The 21527-nt window shown below is 40.5% G+C and overlaps 1 protein-coding gene across 5 annotated transcripts; it reads right to left on the reverse strand.

Annotated features, from left to right (window-relative positions):
* Positions 1-248: 248 nt before the first annotated feature.
* Positions 249-20715, reverse strand: csnk1a1 (casein kinase 1, alpha 1). Of its 5 annotated transcripts, XM_057042847.1 has the most exons (12): positions 19990-20715; positions 19641-19747; positions 15839-15965; positions 15255-15353; positions 10933-11016; positions 5718-5857; positions 4867-4945; positions 4374-4448; positions 4188-4294; positions 3574-3722; positions 3258-3275; positions 249-1543 (listed from the first exon to the last, which is right to left on the reverse strand). In XM_057042847.1, exons 1-12 carry the CDS (start codon positions 20110-20112, stop codon positions 1536-1538), a joined length of 1116 nt encoding a protein of 371 aa, XP_056898827.1. In that variant the 5' UTR covers positions 20113-20715; the 3' UTR covers positions 249-1535. The 5 variants fall into 5 exon arrangements, with proteins under 5 accessions (XP_056898827.1, XP_056898829.1, XP_056898828.1 ...); XM_057042849.1 differs by lacking the exon at positions 3258-3275 and having other exon boundaries at positions 3610-3722; XM_057042848.1 differs by lacking the exon at positions 3258-3275.
* Between the last annotated feature and the right edge of the window lie 812 nt (positions 20716-21527).

A 21527-nucleotide genomic window follows, 5' to 3' on the forward strand; every position in this document is an offset into this window, starting at 1 on the left:
ATTCGGACAATTGACAAAAGGCTCGGGGAGCAAAGGAAATACAAAAATATTCAAAGCCAACACTCACCATCATTTGGATCTCTAGAGCGGAAAATTACTGTTAAAGTTCTATCAAAACCTAAATGAACGAGCAGATGTGCTACAAATCCAACTACATCTAGAATTATTAACCTACCTTCACCACCGGTGTTTAAATCCTGCCACTATTGCTTAGACTGGTGTGCTTCTTAATGGAACTGTAAAGCCTGTTTTGGTGGATTTAGATTTTAATGGACATGTTAAACTACCAGCATCACGAGGCCTCTGCACTAAAGTGGTCTGAAGGTGTCAATGTCATCTGGTGGTAAACTGGCCAACAGTTTCAAACGGGTTCGTTAAAGACTTCAATCCCAGGAGGCGTCATAAAAATCACTGGTCCCAGTATGGCAGCAAACCCAGTCACATCAGGTCAGAGTGAATCTTGGCCTCAACACTCCAGTGAACACGAGTCCAGCAGATCTGCTCAGGCTGCAGGTCTTGAATCTGGTCCAAAGGCACCACTGAACTTCATGTTGCTGCTCCCTGTTGTGGATCACTGGACAAAATGTCCCATCTCTCTTCAATAGTCGGTCCTGGGATGCAAGTGTATCAGAAATGATCTCCAAAAGATTCAGAGAAGCGCTCGTCCATGGGAAAAATCACCATAGAGCCGGAGGCATAAGACCAACTTTATAAATACCACATGGTATTATAAAGAAAAAAATAAATGGCAAACGCTTTCACATGCAAGACAGTTTTCATTGTGCAGGCTGTTGACAAGCATTTCAGGGCTGAGTTATGTCATTTTTTTTTATTATTATTTTTGGACCAGAGGTTGTACAACAGATTTAATTATATAATAATAGGTCAGAGCTCTAAAGAGAGGAAGAGAACCAGAATATCATTCTACCATTGACTGTTGCAATGAACAGCTTATAATGTCAACAGGAAAAATCCTAATCACCATAGGAAAATGAAGAAAAAAAAAAAAAGACAACAAAAAAAAACCCCTCCACATCTGAATTTTAGTAAATAACATCCATGGTTGCATCATTCAGTTTAGAAAGTAAAAGGGATTTTTTTTAAAAAGTTAACATGTCTTAAAATCAGACTGAAAAAAGTCAAACAATGGCATGAACAGGGCAACGTGTTCTGAAGATCCCAGGTGGGACCAAACAGGTTGAGCCGACCATCTTCAGTTTCTGAGAAAACAGTCAACACTGCAGGAACAGAGAGGATGGATGGGGAAGAGATGCATGTGTTTGCAGGTGGGGGCAGGGGGCTATAGCCTCCACATCCAGAAAACCTGATTTATCATTCTTTTATTTCGGAGTGCAGAGTTTTATTATATACATATGAATATACAGATAACACAGCACTGTGTGTAAATCTATATATTTCCATTACATATAGAGTTATTATGGAAGGAGAGACAGACTCTTTGTCGCGTATCCAGGAAGAGAGTTGTTGGTCCTGGTCACCAACACTTCTGCAGCTCTGCTCTGAGCAGATGTGGCTCAGAAACCTACAGAGACAAAGAAACAGGCAGCGCAGTTAGCCAGACGTGTCACATACGGCCTCACACCAGCAGCTCGTCTCGGGTGACGGAAAAGCAGTCGGTGAAGAACCGCTCGGAGCACGATTAGAGCGAATCAAGGTTTAACAGAAGAAATGAAGCCTCTAACTGATCAGAAGCTTGGACAGATCAGAAGCTTGGACATTTGATTGCCAGCTGCTTTCTTCACATACATGAATCAGTGTTTGATGTAAACGTGACCATTTCTCCTCTGAGCAGTCCAGCGTTCTGAAAAGCATCGACACACTCTTGCCTGGGTGCTTTATAAATAATGCTGAATTAGAGAGCCACCACGCATATGTATCGAGGACGGCCCCAACCGTTTATTACAAATGAAGAACAAGAGCGGCATTTCTAGCTCCGCAGGCCATAATCATCAAAACTGAAAGAACCATTTAAAATATATCAATCTGTTATGACTCAGAGGTTTCTCAACAAGGAAGGTGCGTCACAGGGTGAGCTGGGTTAACCACTGCGCGTCTTCCCAACTACAACCTTTGGCCAGTCTATAGGAAATCAGATTAAAGAAAAAAGATCACAGCTGGCCAATATTATCTTCTAGTGTCAATCGGGAATACCGCAGTTGCCATGGATCCATAAATGTCAACAGCATGTAAAGATGTTCTGATTCTATCACCATTGTGGCTGCTAAAACCAATGGTTATGGCTCACTGGTGAATAACTCAACGCTCCCATCGCCGTGCACAGCTCAGGAATAGCTTCGTCTTCTCTGCAGCACACTTCCCATAAGGGAAGTTTTAAATCCAGACAACACAACCTCCACATCCTCCATTCTGCTTTTAGGTTGACTCCACCATATGTTCAAACATCAGGCTCAAACCATGTCTGTAGCTACTTTGGAGCACGAATCAATGTTCCTTTGCAACAAAACTTGAATAAAATCAAAGAATCAATTACACGTACAATTATATACATACAATTATAGACTTGAAAAGATTTGAAAAACATCCATAATTCAGCTTTTCCCAAGGATCAATTGTTAAGAGCCATTTAAATTTGATCGATTTTCATTCTTTCCCACCACCAGATCAACTATTTTGACATCATTTTCTTGTCTGCTGCAGTCTTTTGGGGCATTTAGCATTACTGTGCTTTTTATGTTTAATTTGTGACGTTTGATTGAATTTGGCTGACTCGTTATGGACTCTTTTGGAGACTATTGTCTAATTTAAGTGAACAGCCGCAAGTCAGACTAGACCCCGATCGTAATTACAGTGATACAGTAACAATCTGTAAAGTGATCCTTGTTACCGGCTTGAAACCAAACAACTTGCTGACTGTTTCACCTGTGAAGGCATCAAAAGCTCTGACTATATGGGTAAAGAGATTTATAGTGGTCCTGGAGGATCAATATTCCTCAGTCTCGTCAATATGGAGATTTCAGCCGTCTGACTGCAGCGATAGATCGTTGATGTCACAGACAAATAAGGAAAAGAAAGGTGTCTGTTAAGCAAAGAGTTTAATGGGTTTTGTTGAATGCCCAGTTTTCAGAGGGAACGTTATGAAAGACACACGGGAGAACAGTGGCTATGCTCAGAGCAGGTGGGCTAGCCATGAAGCAGTTTGACAAAGGAGAGAGCCCATTGTCCTTTCCCAACACAGGAACAGGAAAGCATATCAACAAAGTTAGTAGTCAAATTACCCAAGGACGTCTTTGCTTCTGCAAGACAGACCAATTGTGTCAAACTATTTTATATTACATTTGGATACATATTTTCTCTTTACTTAAATGGTGCCTCCTCGTTCTTTTTAGTACGGTACTAGAATTAATTCCAACAAGGAATAAGTTTTATATGTTTTTTTAAATTTACAATTTGGTGTTTTAACGGTTTAAAACAAGGGGCACATGGGTGGGGGTTAGAAAATAAAAAATGTTACCTACTAGTCATAATACAATGCTAAGTGAATATACGAGCAATTGGTGTCTAAAAAACGTCGCTTGGCTGTTTGCTACTAACCTTTCATGTTAGGCTTGGGTTTGTCAGTTTGCTTGCCTGTGGGGGTTTGTGCCTGCTGGCCTTGGCCCCCGGAGGAGGCTCCCTGCTGTGCTGCTTTCTGTTTCAGCATGGTCCAGTCAAACGTGTAGTCATACTGATGGTTCAGAGTCCTGAAGGGAAAACGCTTGCCATAATTTAATATTCCAAACAACGCAAGAGAGCACAAATCATACCTAAACACGGAGGACGTGCATTTCTTTATATCTCAGCAGATTCAGAACTTCAATCAAAATTACATATTTCGCCTTTGAACACATGAGTAGATCTGCTATGTATCATTTTAAACAATACTCCACTACTTGAAGTATTTCTTCAGATCTCGGCTCATGAATAATATTTACCACAGCCAAACTGATTTACTTGAAGCCATTTAAATGAAGGTTAATGAATTATATTTAAAAAATAATCTGATCAACATTTGCTGAATGTTACATTTTAATTTAAGTCATGTAAACCAGCAGAATCCTAGAATAATTATACGGCTGATATCTAAAGGAAAAGCTGCTGAGCATTTCAGAGGTGTGCTGAAGCATAACTCTAAATAAATGCATCTTGAAGATTAAATGTGTGTTTACCTGAAAAGGATGCGGAACAGCTGACGCAAGTACATGTAGTCGGGAGCCTCCTCAAAGCGTAAGCCACGGCAGTAGTTCAGGTACATGGCAAACTCTGCTGGGAAACCCTGGAACAGGCAATATAAGAGGTGAGGCTCTTGGAGACCTGCCTGCCTACACACGCATGCCCCTCTATACTGGACTCACCTTACAGAGGACCTCCACAGGGGTTGACATTTTCTTCTCCGAAATCTTTTCATACTTCTGTTTCTTTGTGGCAGCCTGTCAAAAATAAACAACTTCCATTAACACACAGACACTGATACCATCTCTAAGCTCACCAGTGTCTACTGCAACACACACCACTGAAATGTTCTGATAAAACGCATCGACAACAGTTCACTGGACCCGCGCTGTTGAACTCTAAAAGCTTAATAAACACTGTATCAGCTCCTTTAACCCAAAATGCACAACAGACAAAACAACTGAATATCAGCTGTGTAATGTTCACCCAACACAATTTAAAAGTGTGTGTGTGTATGTATGTATACACACACATATATACATACACACACACACACACACACACATATATATACATACATACACACACACGCACACACACATATTCATATTTATATATTTATATATATATAAAAATAAAAGTACAAGTTTGTCAGGGGTGAGTGGTAATTCATACCTTCAGTCCTTGCCATGGTAGACTGGTTCTGTTGAAATACATAAGCACGTAGCCCAGCGACTCCATGTCGTCACGGCGACTGCAAGATCAATGTGTTTGTTTAGTCTTTTTATCATATGATTTTAAAGTCTGGAAGACTGGGCTTTATTTGTTACTGTAATGAAATGGGAATGAAGAAAAATAGTTAAACTTCTTTAAAACCCAGAACAAACCCCCTTGTGGGATCTCAACCTGTCTCGTTAAGAAGCAATGCTGACTGAACTAATGTTTCTCTCCCTCTCCTCTTTCCCCTCCTCCTCCTCTCCTCTACCTCCACTTCACTCTACTTCTCCTCTCCTTTACCCCTCTCCTCTCCTCTCTCTCTACCCAGCCGGCCATCAGCAGGAGGGTCCCCCTACATGAGCCTGGTCCTGCTCAAGGTTTCTTCCTGTTAAAGGGGAGTTTTTCCTTGCCACTGTTGCTTGTCTGGGGTCAGGCCCTGGGATTCTGGAAAGCGCCTTGAAACAATTTTGATTGTATAAGACGCTATATAAATAAAGATTGATTGATTGATTTTGAGCAAATAGGACAAATGTTGTAAATTGCCATTTGGGTGAGGGTCTTAATTTTAAATGGTGGACAGAACATTTCAAAAAGTATCAGCCAACAGAAACATGAAGGTTTTATATACAGAGCAGAACAGAAAAGATGATCATAAATCTTTGGGAATGACGCCACTAGACACAATGTCACAATAACTAAAAAAAAAACTGTTTTAAGCTGTTTGGGGTTGATCAGCTTCCTGTTCGATAATGAATAACTGAAGGTGTCGGCATTTCTTGAAGAGGTCACGGAGGAGCGTGAAGACGCACCTCTGCTCGATCCCCAGGTGTGCATTGATGGAGGCGTAGCGAGCTGTGCCAGTCAAGTTCTTGTCTTCTCTGTAGGGTATGTGCTGCCGAGTGCGGTTGTCCCGGTACTTCTTCGCCAAACCAAAATCAATGAGGAACAACTGACAATCAAAGAGAACACGCACGTTAAAATCATTGTGCACATTAGCCTCCATTACAGAAAAACCACACAAATGTTCAGTGTTATAAACACTTTAGGATAAAACTATACATGAAAAGTTCTTTCTTGAGTAAACATTCTTCACATTTCATTCTAAAGCCTGGCAATAACAAGTTCTGAAATTTCTGTATTATTATTACTTTGTGAATATTTGTATAATCCCACAGGAGCCTACGGAGACACAAGTGTCACAAACACTCTGAATTCCCTAAACTACTTTCTCTCTGTTTGACCTGAACTTATCAAGTCCCGAGGTGACGTATACGGAGCACCTAATGTGGTGATGAGGGTAAAGATAAAACGATGGACCACCTAAAGTGATGCTTGCTTTTCCTGCATCAAAAGGTAACAAAACAAGTTTAAGAGCTCCAGAACTATAAAAACTAGTCCTTTGTTACATGTAATCAGTCCTGAACAAGCAAATTTTTGATGAGCAATAAAACTGTCATGACTGTGTACTTTTGAAATACCTTTACCCTAATATTTACGTGACAACACAGACCGCTGATAAAGTAGTGTTTGAAAACAAGCAAACACATTACAAATATGGTCTGGGTGGCACTCTGTCTATACTATTAAACTATCCTTGACGGGGAAACCGGTCAGGGTTCTGATGCAACTTAATATTTAGGTATTTAACATCAAGCCAGGAAAGAACAAATAGTAACTTGTTACTTCACATCACCTTCCCACATCGTGATGTATATGGTCCAAACTACTGGTACACGTAATTAGAAATGATGGAAGTGTCAGAACCAAACAACTTTTAATGTTTTTAGTTGTCAAAATGAAACTTTATAGTTATGACGATTCTGAGTTTATTTAGGAAAAATGTTGGTGCCACATAAATATAAGAAAGGCTCTGATTAATTTACCAAAATAATAAACTTGACTAGGGATCATCCTCAACTAGAATCCATTTTCTGATGATCCATGAAAAAGAAGTTGTTCAAGCAATTCCCACAATCTGAATATGTAACCGAAGCTTTAAAAAAAATAAAAAATAATGAACTACCTACTTGCTCATGACCCAGTCTAGTCACGAGTGCAAACACACAGTTGGATTCATAATCAAAACAGTTGGTGCGTAACTTTAAAGCACCAAAATCAAGGCTTTAAAAATGCTCCAGACTGTTGCTCAGCAACCCTAGCACATCATTTTCAGCCCAACCACATTACAGACCCATGAAGGCCACATCTTACAGCTTTTATCGTGGAAAAAATACAAAATTCATACAAGAAAAGGAGGCCCATAAATGTTTGTTATGGATTTTCACGCTAACGACACTCATTTAAAAGATTTCACTATACATTTCACAAGTGCCTTGTGGACATGCGCAGGACCACCAGAACCATGGCAACTAGCACAACTCACGACGGCACATTGAGTTTTTGCTTGCAACTTGTTGCGTCTGCTGACGTAGCAGCAGTTTGACGGTGTAGCAGTCAAGTGGCGTCATGTAGTGCAGCAGCAGAAGCTTCATATTGTGCGACGGCCCGTTTCTGTCACCATTAACCGTGGTAAAGCACTGGATGGGTTTGGGACAAGACTGACACATGTGATACATTTCTATGACAAATCCTTTATAGCAAAAGCATGAGTAAAAGAAGCAGCCCTGCGGAACATTTCAGCCTGAGTAGCAAATAAAAAGCAGCATGGTCTGAACTACGTGGGAGCTCTGTGACTGAATCAACTGAACCAAAAATATCCACTTTGTGTGGAAATACTTGGAGCAGAGAAGAGAGCGAGCATGAGTGAGTGTGGGCTGGGGCATTTAAAAGTGTCTAAAATTATTAAAGCCATGACCCACAATGACAGACAGACAAGTATAGATAAAATATTGTTTTAAATGGAAGATTGGAATATTGTTCTAATTTATGACAAATATGAACATTTAACAGAAGTTATGAAATTAATGAAACCTATGTAATATATATAATCGAGCGTCAGGGATACAAGGATGCTGTGAAACAAGGAAAATGACCTATGGAATAAACTTGCTTTATTTTTCTAAAGCGACTTGATCTGACCTCCCACTGAGAGGTGGGCAGCTGTTTTTTGTCCTCCCGCTCATACGCCATCGTACTGACGTAATCATTGAATATTCAAGTGTGCCGGAACACTGCAAGGTAAAGGATGGACAGAACGGACATAGCTGAGCAAAGGTGAATGGAACCTGTGGCAAATCTGGTCATACAAGCTACAGTCGGAGGAGGCGAGCCCTTATTGCCCCCACGTGACCATTAGGGGCAAATTTGTGTCGGTCCATCAACGGAGCGTTGTCACAGCAAAGGAAGGCTCAGTTTCAAAAATCAGACAGCATTTGACTATTTTGTCAAATCTATCGGTCCAGTGGTTAACAAGTGGACTAACATCTGAAGAATTTGCCTAAAATCCTTTTTTTGAAAATAAATTTGTTTGCAATTTATGAGTCTTAAATTCCTGCAGGGAAATCAGCTTTGTGTTCATCTTGAAAGCTCTTGGTTTCAGAAAGTGTAAATTCAGGCGACACAATATATCTAAAGTTTATTTTCATCACTAAAATGCCTAATAACAGTCCTGGAAACTGCGATAATTGGCTTGGTGCAAAACTCTACTACTGCTCCCTCGAGTGTTTTATTTGCGGAAAACGCTTTAAATCGTTTTTTTGTTTTAATAATTGCCAAAACTCTACCTTAGAATGTCTTACAAACATTAAAAAAATAACATTTTACTGCTGTACCTTTTACTGATCATTTTGGGGGGGGGGGGGGGCAGTATTTGTCCCTCCAGTCTGAGCCTGGCTTTGACAAAATATGGTTGTTCCCCAAAACTTGTACCGATACATCTAGTTTACATTTAACTTTACAACAAGCCTGTACACCTAATATATGGTGGCAGAGAACAGCCACTAAAATGGCAGCATTTGTTGCAAAGGTCACTATTCACCTGTCAACAAACCTAAAAACACTTTAACTTCAACATTTGTTTATATATTGTATCGTTGTGTACAAATTTCAGTCAGTGGTGTGTAGTGGTACTTATTCCATGGAAAATAAATGTGCCATGGCTAGTCAGGGGACATGGATGGCACCGTTGGGGCAGAACCAGACGAGGTTTGCCAGTGCTCAGTAGCTGTTTATTAATTTGTAAAGTTCATAATAAGGCCACTCAGGGGCCTCTCAGTTTGTTAATCACCCGTTTCGTCCAGTCAACTCTCCGTTCTCTCACTATGCAGGCAATATTGCCATACATAAGTGCATCCTGCACAGTGTCTACAATCGTTTCCACGGATGCTGAGCGGCTTGTGGACCTAACGGTGCACTAGCATGATCAATGCAATGGCGGGCGATAATCGCCGAGATCAACCCTTTTAGTTTGCAGAAAAGACCCATGTCGATCTGGGACTTTTGTGCAGTGTCAAAGGGGCTTTTCAGACACCTCTGTAGAATCTTTCTTCCCATATGACCAACACAATGTAGCTCTGACTCTCTGCAAGGCCCCAGATCATCCGTCTTTAATTACTGTAACATAAATACTAATATACATAACTACTACAAGCAAAATAAAGTCCAATTATTTGGATAACTGAATTTGAAATAGAATGAATTAAAAAAGGGGTCTGCAGGTGACCCACTACTGATATATATATATATATATTTTTTTAAAGGTACGTAAAAAGAAAATGGTAGAAAGGACTTGCAATATTTGGACCAAAGGAAATCGTGCAGCCTTCCAAAAGGGTTAAAGTCTGTATTATATGCACAGCTGGCCAATGCAAGCTCACAAGAGTGTAAAGTGATAATGAGGTGGAACATCTGTCTCAACATGGAATTTTGTAGTCTTCAATGGACAAGCCTCACTCATCTCAACCAAAAGAGAAATGTTCCAGTTACCAAGGCCAAAACTAAAGATCAAGCTCCTGCAGTAAAACTGTGGCAAAGCACGTCAATAGAAGAAACCTAATGTACTTAAAGGCTGCCCTTATATTAACCAACTAAAGGGTTTCAGACTCCCTGAAACTCTCACACTCAAGTTAAGAGTGCAAGAGTTAATGCGCCCGCAGGAGGCGATCAAGGCTTCAATAAGGAAAAGGTGGTATTTTAGTTTTGAGATTATGGTGATGCTGAACTGGTTTCTGGCCCAATCCACTAATTAAGCTCTCCTTAAGAGAGGAGATGAACGTGGCTCAACACCTTGAAGTCCATTGTGGCTGTCAATGTTTCATTAGCTCTTCCAGGCTACTCTGATGAAGTGTAGCCTGGACATGTTGCAGTTACCACAGCAATGTTTGTGTTTGTTTTGGATACTGTATATTTCACTGCAAAGGTCGTTGAGAGAACAAGAAGTTCTCAGCATCATTGTTCCTAATTTGTTCAATTGAACACATAAAAAAAGACAAAGAAACACTCTTTGACACAAGGCATCCTGCTCATTTCAGCTCCATTTTCTTTCAATGGGACATAAGTGTGAAAATTATGCTAATATTTACAGCTGTTGGACCAGGGCTTCCAGATGACCACATGGGGAAGAGTTATTTACTCTCATTTTGTGAAAAGATTTGGCAATCAAATCCTAATCCAGCCTTCAAATGAGTCCATTCCCAAACATAGTTCCAGTTTAATTTGGTACTGTAAGTGAATGATAAATGTATTAATACTTTTGTTCCTTAATCTCCTTTTTTAGTAAACACCCACAAAAGGAGCTTTCATCAAGGTTAAAAATGAATTTGAAAAGAACCTGTACTTCGAGTATAATCCTTCTTATAACCTGTAACTTAATACCTTTTCTGTCCCCTCTCAACCGACCGAAACAGAAGTCATGTTAAATGTGCACAGGAAGCCACCTGGGGCGCGCCTGAACCGACTGAGACCCTGTCCAAACTACGGAGGGATACAATGTGATCTGCTGTACTTTTCTGCTACGATGAGTTAATTTGGGTGGTGGTGTGAACAAAGTAACCCAGCACAGTTACAAATGAATGCAAAACGACAACTGCGGTTGTAAGGCAGCTGGTGTTGTGGTAAAGGTCACACCTGGTTTAATCCTGAGAAAGATGGATCCTGAGAGGAGCTAACAGCCAAGCTTCTTTTCCTCTTCCCCACTGATGAGTCTAAACACTAGGGCAGACAGTAGAGGAGCAGGGGTCAAAAACAGCCTGGATCCACCTTCAGTCACAGATAGCATGAGCACAACAGTACAGCATTCTGCCTGCTAATCGCTTCACAGTTTAATTTATTGTCTCCCTCTAGTACGAGACTGTAGTGTAATTTTCCTTCAAAATGCCCATAATTACATACTTTAAAACATGGGCATCTTGGTGGGCGTTATCCTTTAAATAGGCTGATAGTGTTTTGATTCGACTTAGCTTTGCCAGGCTAATCTTCATTTACCGTTATTCCCACTGACAGGTGAACTGTACTGTCGTCACAATGGAAGCACTCAAGCTTAGATTCCACTGAGGACTACTGTTGAGTCAATACTTTGTGGAAGGAATGAACTGCATTTTTACTGTCAAATAGCAGCTTTAAATGGCTAAAAAAAATGACTGTGCCATCGATTGAGTGGTTCACAGACTGGTCACATCCAAGAACCAACGGGAATCCAGAGAAGCAAAAACTGAAGGAATGGATCAAGTTGAAGCTAGAGTGATCGGGGTTGTGCTGTGTTACTGACAAACAGCTTGAAATCCCAAGATTCCGAAGGACAACAGAATTAAATGGACCCTTTCCTCGTAAAACAACTCCAACAAATAGACAAGGGCGTGCTGGAGGACAGGCATGCCATCGTTAAAATCATCGTTGAAATACTGGGAACGTGCACAATCAATTTTGACTTGCTATATAAAAAAAACCCCTGTTGACAGCTGCGCCCAAGATAATTGTAGTAAAAGATGAATAATGAGGGAAAGAAAACAAGTACGGCAGCTTACAACTTCCCCTGTCAAACAATGTATAGGGACAATATTTGATAACGGGATTGGTGACAGTATAATCAATTTGAATAGTTGCACACTTCTGCTACCTTTTACTTATATGCTTCAATGTAAAACGTTGCTCCAGCCAGTTATTCCCTCTCAGGACAAAGTACATGAAGGAAGCAAGCAGCCCTCCATTTAAATAGAGACAAACTGAACTGAAGGAAGGGAAAAAGCATTACCTATATACAGTGGGACCTCTACTTACGAACTTAATTCGTTCCAGAAGTTGCTTCGTAACCTGAAAATTACGTAAGTAGAGACGCGTTTTCCATGTAAATGCCCCAATCCATTCCAAGCACCCAAAAATTCAGACATAACTTTTTTTTTAATAAATCATAAAAATGCATCAAAACATGTAACAAATACATGTCACAATTAGATTACCGCAAAATAAATGTAGTAATTCAGTGCAAGGCTTTTTCAGGAACAAAATGAACTTTATTAAAGGGTAATCTTACATTAGCCGTCATTACTAGCAACAAACGTTAACATTTGTGGAAACACCGCCATCTAATGGACAAACATACGAACACCCACAATAAATAAAAGCGAAACGAAGGCGACGCTGGGATACACACAAACTTGTACATATTGACGTCCCTCCTAGCTAATGGGATGACAGGAAGATGCTAGGCGATAGCCAATGGCAGAGCAGCTACAAGCAAGTTTGTGTTTGCTAAACTCCGCGAGCTGCGAGTAGCAGCGGTAGCGCATTTTTGACCTTCGTATCCTGAAATTTCCTTCGTAACAAAAGGAAATATTTTCCCGTTGAGACGCTTCGTAACCTGAAAAATTTGCATGTAGAAACGTTCGGAAGTAGAGGTCCCACTGTATTAAGGCCCCGCATGACAAAATATGTGAATCCTTTCAACAAAATGTCGACAGAGAATATTATTAATGTAAATTGATAGTCTCTAACCTTCAGTAACAACAGCAACAAAACTAAGCCAGTCACATTGCAATTATGAATTATAAAGCCTGTATTGAAAAATACAACTTTACATCGCCATTTGAAAAGTTTGAAAGCATTTGGGCTTTTATGAAGTTCACTGGAAACAGTAAGTGAACAAGACCCATTAAACGAGACCAAACCTGATGAGAAAAAGAAACTATTTTAAGCAGCTGCCAGCCATATACTATCATCAAACGTCTCTTCCAACTCTGATAAGATGAAGCAAATTCCACTTTCTATTAACTGCCAAAGATTTGCATACTCGTCAGTCACCGAGAACCAGGGCTATTGTGTACTTCTGAGCAGACATAAAACAGCCCATCCCATATTTTGCAGATACAGCTATACCACACAGAGTATGAGACCAAACCAGAGACTGGGAATGACTGGGCAGAAGAGTGGTAACATAATGCTTAGAGAACCATTGCATTCTTTTATGACCCAGACGTGAGCTAATATTTTGTGCTTCAAACAAGAGCAGTGACGGAGCCACACAGGTGCCAATATGGACGTGCTGTTAAAAAAAAGCCAGCAGGAATGGCAGATCAGGAAACATGGCTGTTGCTGCTGAACAAGGAAGATTCCAACCTGTGAAATCCTACACCCACATGCTAAACTTCACCTCTCTGCACCTCTCCGAGTGCTCAGTGTGCACAATGTGTCAGAGCTACCGAGGAGGGGCAGACATATTTCTAAATTTTGCAAAGGAAAAACACATGGAGGCACCAGGTGCATACAAGCTGATTAAGAAGTTTCCGCACCAGCGTTCCTTCTCCTACGGTGAGGAGAGAAGAAGAGAATGAGTCCTCTGCACTCAGTGAAGCAGACGTCACACGTGCAGGACATCATTAAGGCCAAAGAAAGAGGCAATTACTCTCTGGTCAGAACAGAGCACCGCCACCATCTCCGTCTCCATCCAAGGAGACACATGTAGGATGGAAGGCAGATATTAACTGGACACTCCACCCAGTGCATTAATGTACTATAAATTTGGGTCTCAATTTAATTCAATAAATAAAATCACAATTTGGGGCCACTGTTTAGTCATTAAATTAGCAAGTACTTTGATGAGAGTCATTCAGTGATCTGATGGCCAACTTCATTCTGCAGAGTGTTACTTGATTCAGCACTATTCAGGAATAAGTGATTATTCTGTATGCCTCGTGATCTTGATACCAAATTGAAGGTGAACAGGAAGCAAGAAACCTCTGACTTCAGTTATTTCACTTTGGCCGTCTTGCCTTTCAACAACATGCATGTGCTTGTTCAAAAAAATGGCATTGCAAGTTGAAACCATCCAAGTGGTGATTAACAGCAAGATGAAACTGATGCAACTGCACACATTAAGGAAGTATTGGATTGAGCTTTTCCTGGAAGACTCTTCCAGTAGCAGAGCTGTAGAGTGGATCAAAGTATTACTAATAGACAAAGACAAAGGAATCGATTACAGAAAATCAGAATAAACAAAACTAGTGAATCAGTGTGAAATAGGCACCTTAGGAATGTCTTAGGAAGTCTGAAGAAACAGATTTGATATGAAAATGGATTACATTCCTCAACAGTCAACTTGGTTGATGATTACCTTGTTCTAGGTCTAAGATCTGGGGTGGAAAAATACAAAAACACATTGCACTTTGACAAAATTGCAGAGGAAAGAAGTGATAACCTTTAATAGTCTATCTAATTGTCAGCCACTCACAATGGCTCCAGACATAACAGTGAAGTCTCTGCTCAAATTTGGTAAAATGCATTGACCATCGGCACTTTGGTTCCTTCTAGAAGACTCAGAATTGACTTGTAGCACTGATATATCACCAACAATCTGGGTAACATTGATGGTTACATCAGCTCTCATTAGACACATCATATGCTGAGCAGATATCACTAACAGCAGAGGTAGGAATAAAACCAAAGAGATAAAAAGAACGTGGAATAAACCACTGGAAAACACAGTAACCTGAACATTGAGCCAACAACCATGAAAGCAAAGAGGCACCCTGACATGAAGGATCACTACAGATGAGGTGTGTTCACATCCTGTGGCAGCTCTAGTGTCTCCCTGCTGCTTATAGTGATATATTGTGTGTGTGGTGTATATCTGTGCACCCACTAGCTGAAGTTCCAAGATGTTTCCATCATTGACAGCAGCAGGTATTCCTACACTGGGGGTAAAAAGGTAGCTCTCCTGCTGTGTTTGCTTGTGTGTGTGTGTATTTGTGATGCTGAGAAAGCAGAATAATCACATCCTGTGCCACTTTTCTTCACCAGGTTATTTCAGATTCAGGAGCACAAACAATATAAGTAGATAGTGATCAAATTTAATAGTGATTTGATTGATTCCCTCCTGCAATTACGTTGCAAAAATGTTGTCCTGCTACCACGACATTCTGCTCAAGGTTCTTGCAATCCAGTTGGATTGATCTTACCTTATTACAATGACGACCGATGCCCATGAGAAAGTTATCTGGTTTGATATCTCTGTGAATGAAGTTCTTTGTGTGTACGTATTCAATCCTGCTGATCATCTGAAAAAGGGGAAAAAAACGTCCATAATTAAATATTTAAGAAAATTGTTCATACAATATTTATAAAACTGGCTTGGTTGCACAACAGGAAAAGTGGATCAATAACAATGCAAACCGTTTAAATGTATTGGAAACTGGTTTAATTATTTTTTGCAAGTTTAACTGGTTTTAAGTATGAATGGCGAGTTAATTGTCTTCAACCAATTTTAAAATAAACTTAACTCACAGTTGATACATTTGTACAATTCCAGTTTATGAAAATAAAACACATGCACAAGGGACATACAAATTCACCGTATGTTACATATTACCTGTCAATTCTACCTATCAAAAAAACAAAAAAAAAGACTTGATAAAAGCAAAAGGTTTAAAAAGGTCCGAACATTGGAAACAGGCCGCAACCAGGATAATCTTCACCAAGGGCAGGGCCCTTAATGGTTCCTCAGACAGCCAGTACAACATCTGTAGACCTGAGTGTAGGTTACCTGGTCTGCCAGCATCAGCACTGTTTTCATGGTGAAACGACGAGAGCAGAAATTGAACAGATCCTCCAGACTGGGCCCAAGCAGGTCCATGACTAGGACATTGTAGTCTTTCTCTTGGCCATACCACCTGTTGACAAAGTTAAATAAGGGTTTGTTCTACATCAATCATGACAAAAAAGAATGAATCACAATATATACACTTAGCTGTGTCCACCAACTTCACCACTAGATGCTGCATTTTGCCCGCAGAGCCTTTGGGCAACAGTGCAACTAGCAATTTTCAAGCCACAACACAGAGACATGAAAGAAACGCTTATTTAAAAGCAAAAATTGCACCAAACTTATGTGGTACTATTTACAGGGCTGATTAAAACTGTGTGGAAATACTCAATATAAAAGAAGGATATTTTATTTACGCCTATCCATACATCTCCCACATCTAGCTAAAACCCCAACATTATTTAACTTCTGATGCCATTTCCTAAAAGTACCCCACACATAAGAGTAGAGCACAGACCAACCTAACATAGGTGGGGATTGTATTGTGTCTAATCCAGTTTGTACTTGGAATGGAGGAGGGGCAACAGGGTTAGCCGGTTAGACAGGCTCTTACAAGCCTGTGTTACAATATTAAGGCTTCTACTCCCAGTACAGGATTTAACTACCGGCAGTAGTCAGCGTTCCATTTGGAGGCAACGTATCAGGCTCCCAAAAGCTGTAAAAACTGATATTCACTGAACTCAAAACACAGAATATATGTAAAGAGCATTTTCTGGCTGTACCAGAGATAGTAAGGGAGAAAAAGCAAATGAATATGAAGGGCTTGGGGGTAAAGATTAAAAGCAATATCCTTAAATTATTACATTAAATGAGGGTATATGGTAAAAAATAATTTTATACAGAAAAAGAGCAACTAAAGATGAATTAAACACAGATATAAATTACAGCAACGTAGTTACCAGCTATCAAAAAACACAATAGAATAGGCTAACCCAGGCTAAGACAACAATACTGCAGCTCAACATGAAAACAGATTCAAATAAAGATAAAATAATTCACTTAACATCATTGATTGGAAAGACGTGGCTCTGCTCTTACATAGCTGTGAAATAGCAAAACTGCGAACTAGGGATGGGCTGTAATTAATGGACGTAACGGATTGGAAATTTCCGTTGCAACCAAAGGAAATTTCAGATGTATTAGCTATGTCCGTGTTTTAACGCTGTCTGCTCAAATCACTCTGCAAGTGAATCATGCCAGCCAGTTTGCTCCACAACTCCATTCAGGAAATCCCTTCCAGCCAGGCAGCTAGCAGCCTAGCACTGAGCAGCACTGGGGCACGTCAACTCTTACCGACTTTTCCACACGTCCACTGTGCGGAAATATTTTATACTCCAAAAACTGCAAAGCAAGACAGCAACATGCAATGTTTGCAGAGCTGATATTCTGAGAGGTGGAAGCTCACTGCGACAACCAACACCATTAATGAAACCTGATCAAACATTTGAAAATGCACCAAAAGGGAGCACAAGGATTATTTAGCCAAGGAGCAGAACAATGAAAAGAGCCAATGAAATGAAACAATGAAAAGGAATAACCTCTGGGTTTGCTTTCAGGATGGGACTTTTTCTGTTAGCAGGATTTCCTGTTTTTCCCGACTTCCTTTTCTGACCTCATACTTACGGCAAGTTGTCTTTTGGGACATTCATGCATACGTTTGTACACATTCTTGCCTTAGCAGTCTCATTTAAAAATCAACAACAACAATAATATTAAAAACAGAGCTCTTGTATTGGAAGATATCCAAATTTAGGCTTTGGGATCAGATGTGAAAAATGTGGATCGGTGCAACCCCAGTGCAAGTCATTGTTTTTGTTTATGGAACCAGCTCATCAAGCTATTGGCACTGATTTACCAGACTATTGTTTTTGTTAGTCCATGGGAGGATAGCCAGCACTGTAGTTTGCACACATATTGCAGGATTACATACGATGCACAATACTACAGGAACCTATACAGTTCACACTGTGCCATCTTCGGAAGTCAACTCGGCAGATGTGAGGATTCCTACAACTTTCCAAGTAGGAAATCCAATCTCTACAGTTGAAAGTTCTGACTCGGAAAACAACTTTGTTGCACAATTGGAATGCACGATAACATATCTTCTTCTGAAGGAGCCATATTTTAAAACTTTTTCCTTGTTGTGAGCATTGTGAACGCCAGATGAACGTACATAGGGTGGAGTTTTAAGGCTCTGATCAATGAAAGCTGCACCTCATCAGAAAGCAAAGTAATGGGTACCATACTAACAATGAAAATAGCAACAATAGTATCGCATTATTGTCACCCTCAAAAATATATGGTATGGGTCATGAAACCACCCAGCCCTACATGTAAAAACACCTAATATGTTTGATGTTACCTACAACCACAATACTGTAAATGACAAAAAATGACTGCTACATCTGCAGGTAAACCTTATTCAGTAATAGTGCATCTTATAAATATCTCTTAAATTAATAATGCCGTTAAATGTGCAACTTTCCATAGATTTTATAAATTATTGAAAGAACCAATATACCGGCCTATTACAGGATTCAATGCAATTTTAAACAGAACTATATTTTAACCTGACATACCATCATACTCCATATGAATCACTAGATTGCATATACAATTTAGGTCTGATTAGTTTAATATCACCAAAAACACAAAATGATTTATATCCACAATAAACCTTTTCAACTGAATATATTTTGATGTTCCCTTTCTCACATACATCCCTCTGTAGGACTTGCCTCCTGTATTTATAGCAGGGTTGGTAGTTGCCGTTTTGCCTTGAACATATGTGGGGAATTCAACAATGTAGACAACACGATGGCTCCGAAGTCATTGAAATAAATAAACCCATAAATCTAAGTATACTAGAACACTAGGAGGGTAACAAATAATTGAAATATGGGCTCAGTGTGAAATGAGGGCAAACATCTTTAACCAAACTCATTAAAAAAATGGGGTATTCAAAATAACCCTGCTTATTTACATCAATGTGTGTAAATAATCTTCCACATCGGGCAGAGTCTCAGAGACTCTCCCCAGAGTTGGTGAAATATCCAGGAAACGTTATGATTTCCCCAAACACACAACGGGCGAGCCTCCATTTGAGAGAGCCGCTACCCCCTCTCCACTCCATATTACTGGCGGGGAAAGGACTCGCATGTCCCGGGCGTGGACCGGAGCGTGCCCGTGGACGTGGGACACTCGCTACATCTGCGAGCTCCCACTCGCCAAGCTAGCAATATCCCCTTCATTTACAATGACTTTAACCCAGTAAACACGTCGGGCAACCCGATAACACGACCACCGTGTATGGGCCGGTGTGCCATCGGGCCACCGAAGCGGACTTAGGAGCGTCTCAAGTATTGTTTTTGCTCCTGTGTCCCGCCGCCATTTTCTAACAAGGTAGAGGAGACATGTTGAGAGCTGAACACAACAAAAGAGGAGCGGCCATTTCCAACCAGCCTCCTTACCTCGCTCCTGACAGCTGTTACTTTCCACAAACGCACCAATTGAGGGTTCATAGTGGGAAAATATAGAAATAAAAATATTCTTCGACCAGCATTTAACACGCCTCGGTCCTAAAATACATCGTTTAAATTAAAGAGGAAGTAACTCCGACGCCGGAGTGGTCAAGAGGCCTAGAGCCAACAAGGTTGCGAACACTTTCACATTTGCCTTCTCCCGCAGATTACAATTAATTACATTAATTAGAGACAATCGGTTCTTTTAAACGGGTACATACCTGATGTGTGGAATCCCAACACCGCCTTGTAGGATTTTATACAGCTTACTTTCGTATAACAACTGCGGATGTCTGGCTTTCTGTGATTCCAATTTTACAGCTACCTCCTAGAAGTTGAATAAACATGACAAAATGTAACATTGCGTTAAATCACACACGTCCAAGTATTATTTCTGTACTGGCTAAAAATAGAATAATGCGGCTTTAAGCACCGTCTGCCAGCTTTAACTACTTCAATTTTAAAACAGATGTCCAACAACACATCTTGTTATCTTGCGCAGGTAAACCGACTACTTTTGGCTATCAATCGCTTTACTAAGACAGAATTGATGTGGATGCACAAAGTTACCTCTCCATTTGTGATGTTGATGGCCAGGTATATGTCACCGAAAGATCCCGATCCGATTTTTCTGACAAGCTTGTATTTTCCACCGACTATAAATTCAGCTTTGGAGCCACTGCTACTCGCCATAGTGTCCACCAAATGACAATCTCCACCTGATATTCCTTAAGTAATTGTCAGCAGTAGCCCGTTCGTCAGCAAAAAGAGTCCAAAATGTCGAGTTATAAATGACAAAGGTGATCGTGGACTCGTTGGTGCTCCAAGTGTATTACCAGCAACGCAGTTAGCGAGTATAAGTAACCTTGATTTAACTTGGTGTTTTTGGTATTAGTCATAGGCCAAAGTGAAAAATTATGATGGATTTGATAAAATGAAATCTTCCAATGGAATGCAGCGCCAGCGTCAAGGTGGGTATATATCAAAAGTGGGGTCCGCAAAACCGTTTCGGCCTTCGCCAACCACACAGCGACTTCGAAGTAGCTAATGTTACAGGATTCCAACGCTAGCTAGCGTTAGCATCGAGCTAAGACCGCCGCAGAAAGCTTGTCCAGACCGCCTTCGTGTAAACAGGCAAAGGCCGCCTTTCGATCTTCCCCCAATATAGTCACTAACTGCTGATGTTTTAGTCCTTTGAGAGCGTTTTCGCGAAATCCAAGGATTGGAACCGTGTGTACAAACCCCGATTCCACTCACTCCGCCATCTTGTCTTCTCTATCCTTTTCTCTCAGCTGCTTTCCGGGGGGGTGGGTGGATTAGCTATCTCATGACCCCTTAAGGAGCTATAGGAAAGAACAGAATGGCGGCTCTGCCACCACACTGACTCTGTGAACATTGATAAATATATTTATGATGGGATTTAATGTACACTTTTTCGTAAAAACTAAAACTTTAAACAGAATAACACATGAGCTGAATGATCGCGAATTCAATAAATCCGTCGATTACACCAGCATTTGGTGAGCAAAATGAGAAGTTCTATTTGAAAGTACGTGAGGATTTTATTTGAATTTCGGATTAAATGTGCATTGATTTTCATCAGATACAGCCCTTCAAACACAAACAGATATGAGAAAATCGCCAAACATCCACGCATAGAACGGGAATTTTAGCGTGTATCTGAAGCCCTATTTCGTTGAACGCATCCACAGGTGGCATGAAAGGAGACGTTTTAGAGTGCGCTGCGTCACGTTGACGTGCGCCACCACGGTCAGGTAGTGCAGGTTACTTGCTTCACATTATGTTGGTTTCTCTCTCCCTCGTTTTAACACCTACATAATATAATGCATTGCATGGGTTGTCATCTTTTATTCATTACTTGTCATGGGAATTTCAAAAGTCCGTAAATTTTTGTATGCATACCGGTGAAGTATTTGTTCAATTAGGAAATGTTGTTAGTGTGACTCCTATTTGGTCCTGTATGGAGCCCACTCTGGCATTCCCGCATCTGTTCAGCTGCTGTCCTCCCTGCGGTTAATTCAGGGAGAGCGATCTTTTTTTGCGCTGTGCGGAATTATTGCACCACCCTGTGGCAAACAGCACCACCT

The sequence above is a fragment of the Takifugu flavidus genome, chromosome 9 (assembly GCF_003711565.1).
Source record: "Takifugu flavidus isolate HTHZ2018 chromosome 9, ASM371156v2, whole genome shotgun sequence".
NCBI lineage: Eukaryota > Metazoa > Chordata > Actinopteri > Tetraodontiformes > Tetraodontidae > Takifugu > Takifugu flavidus.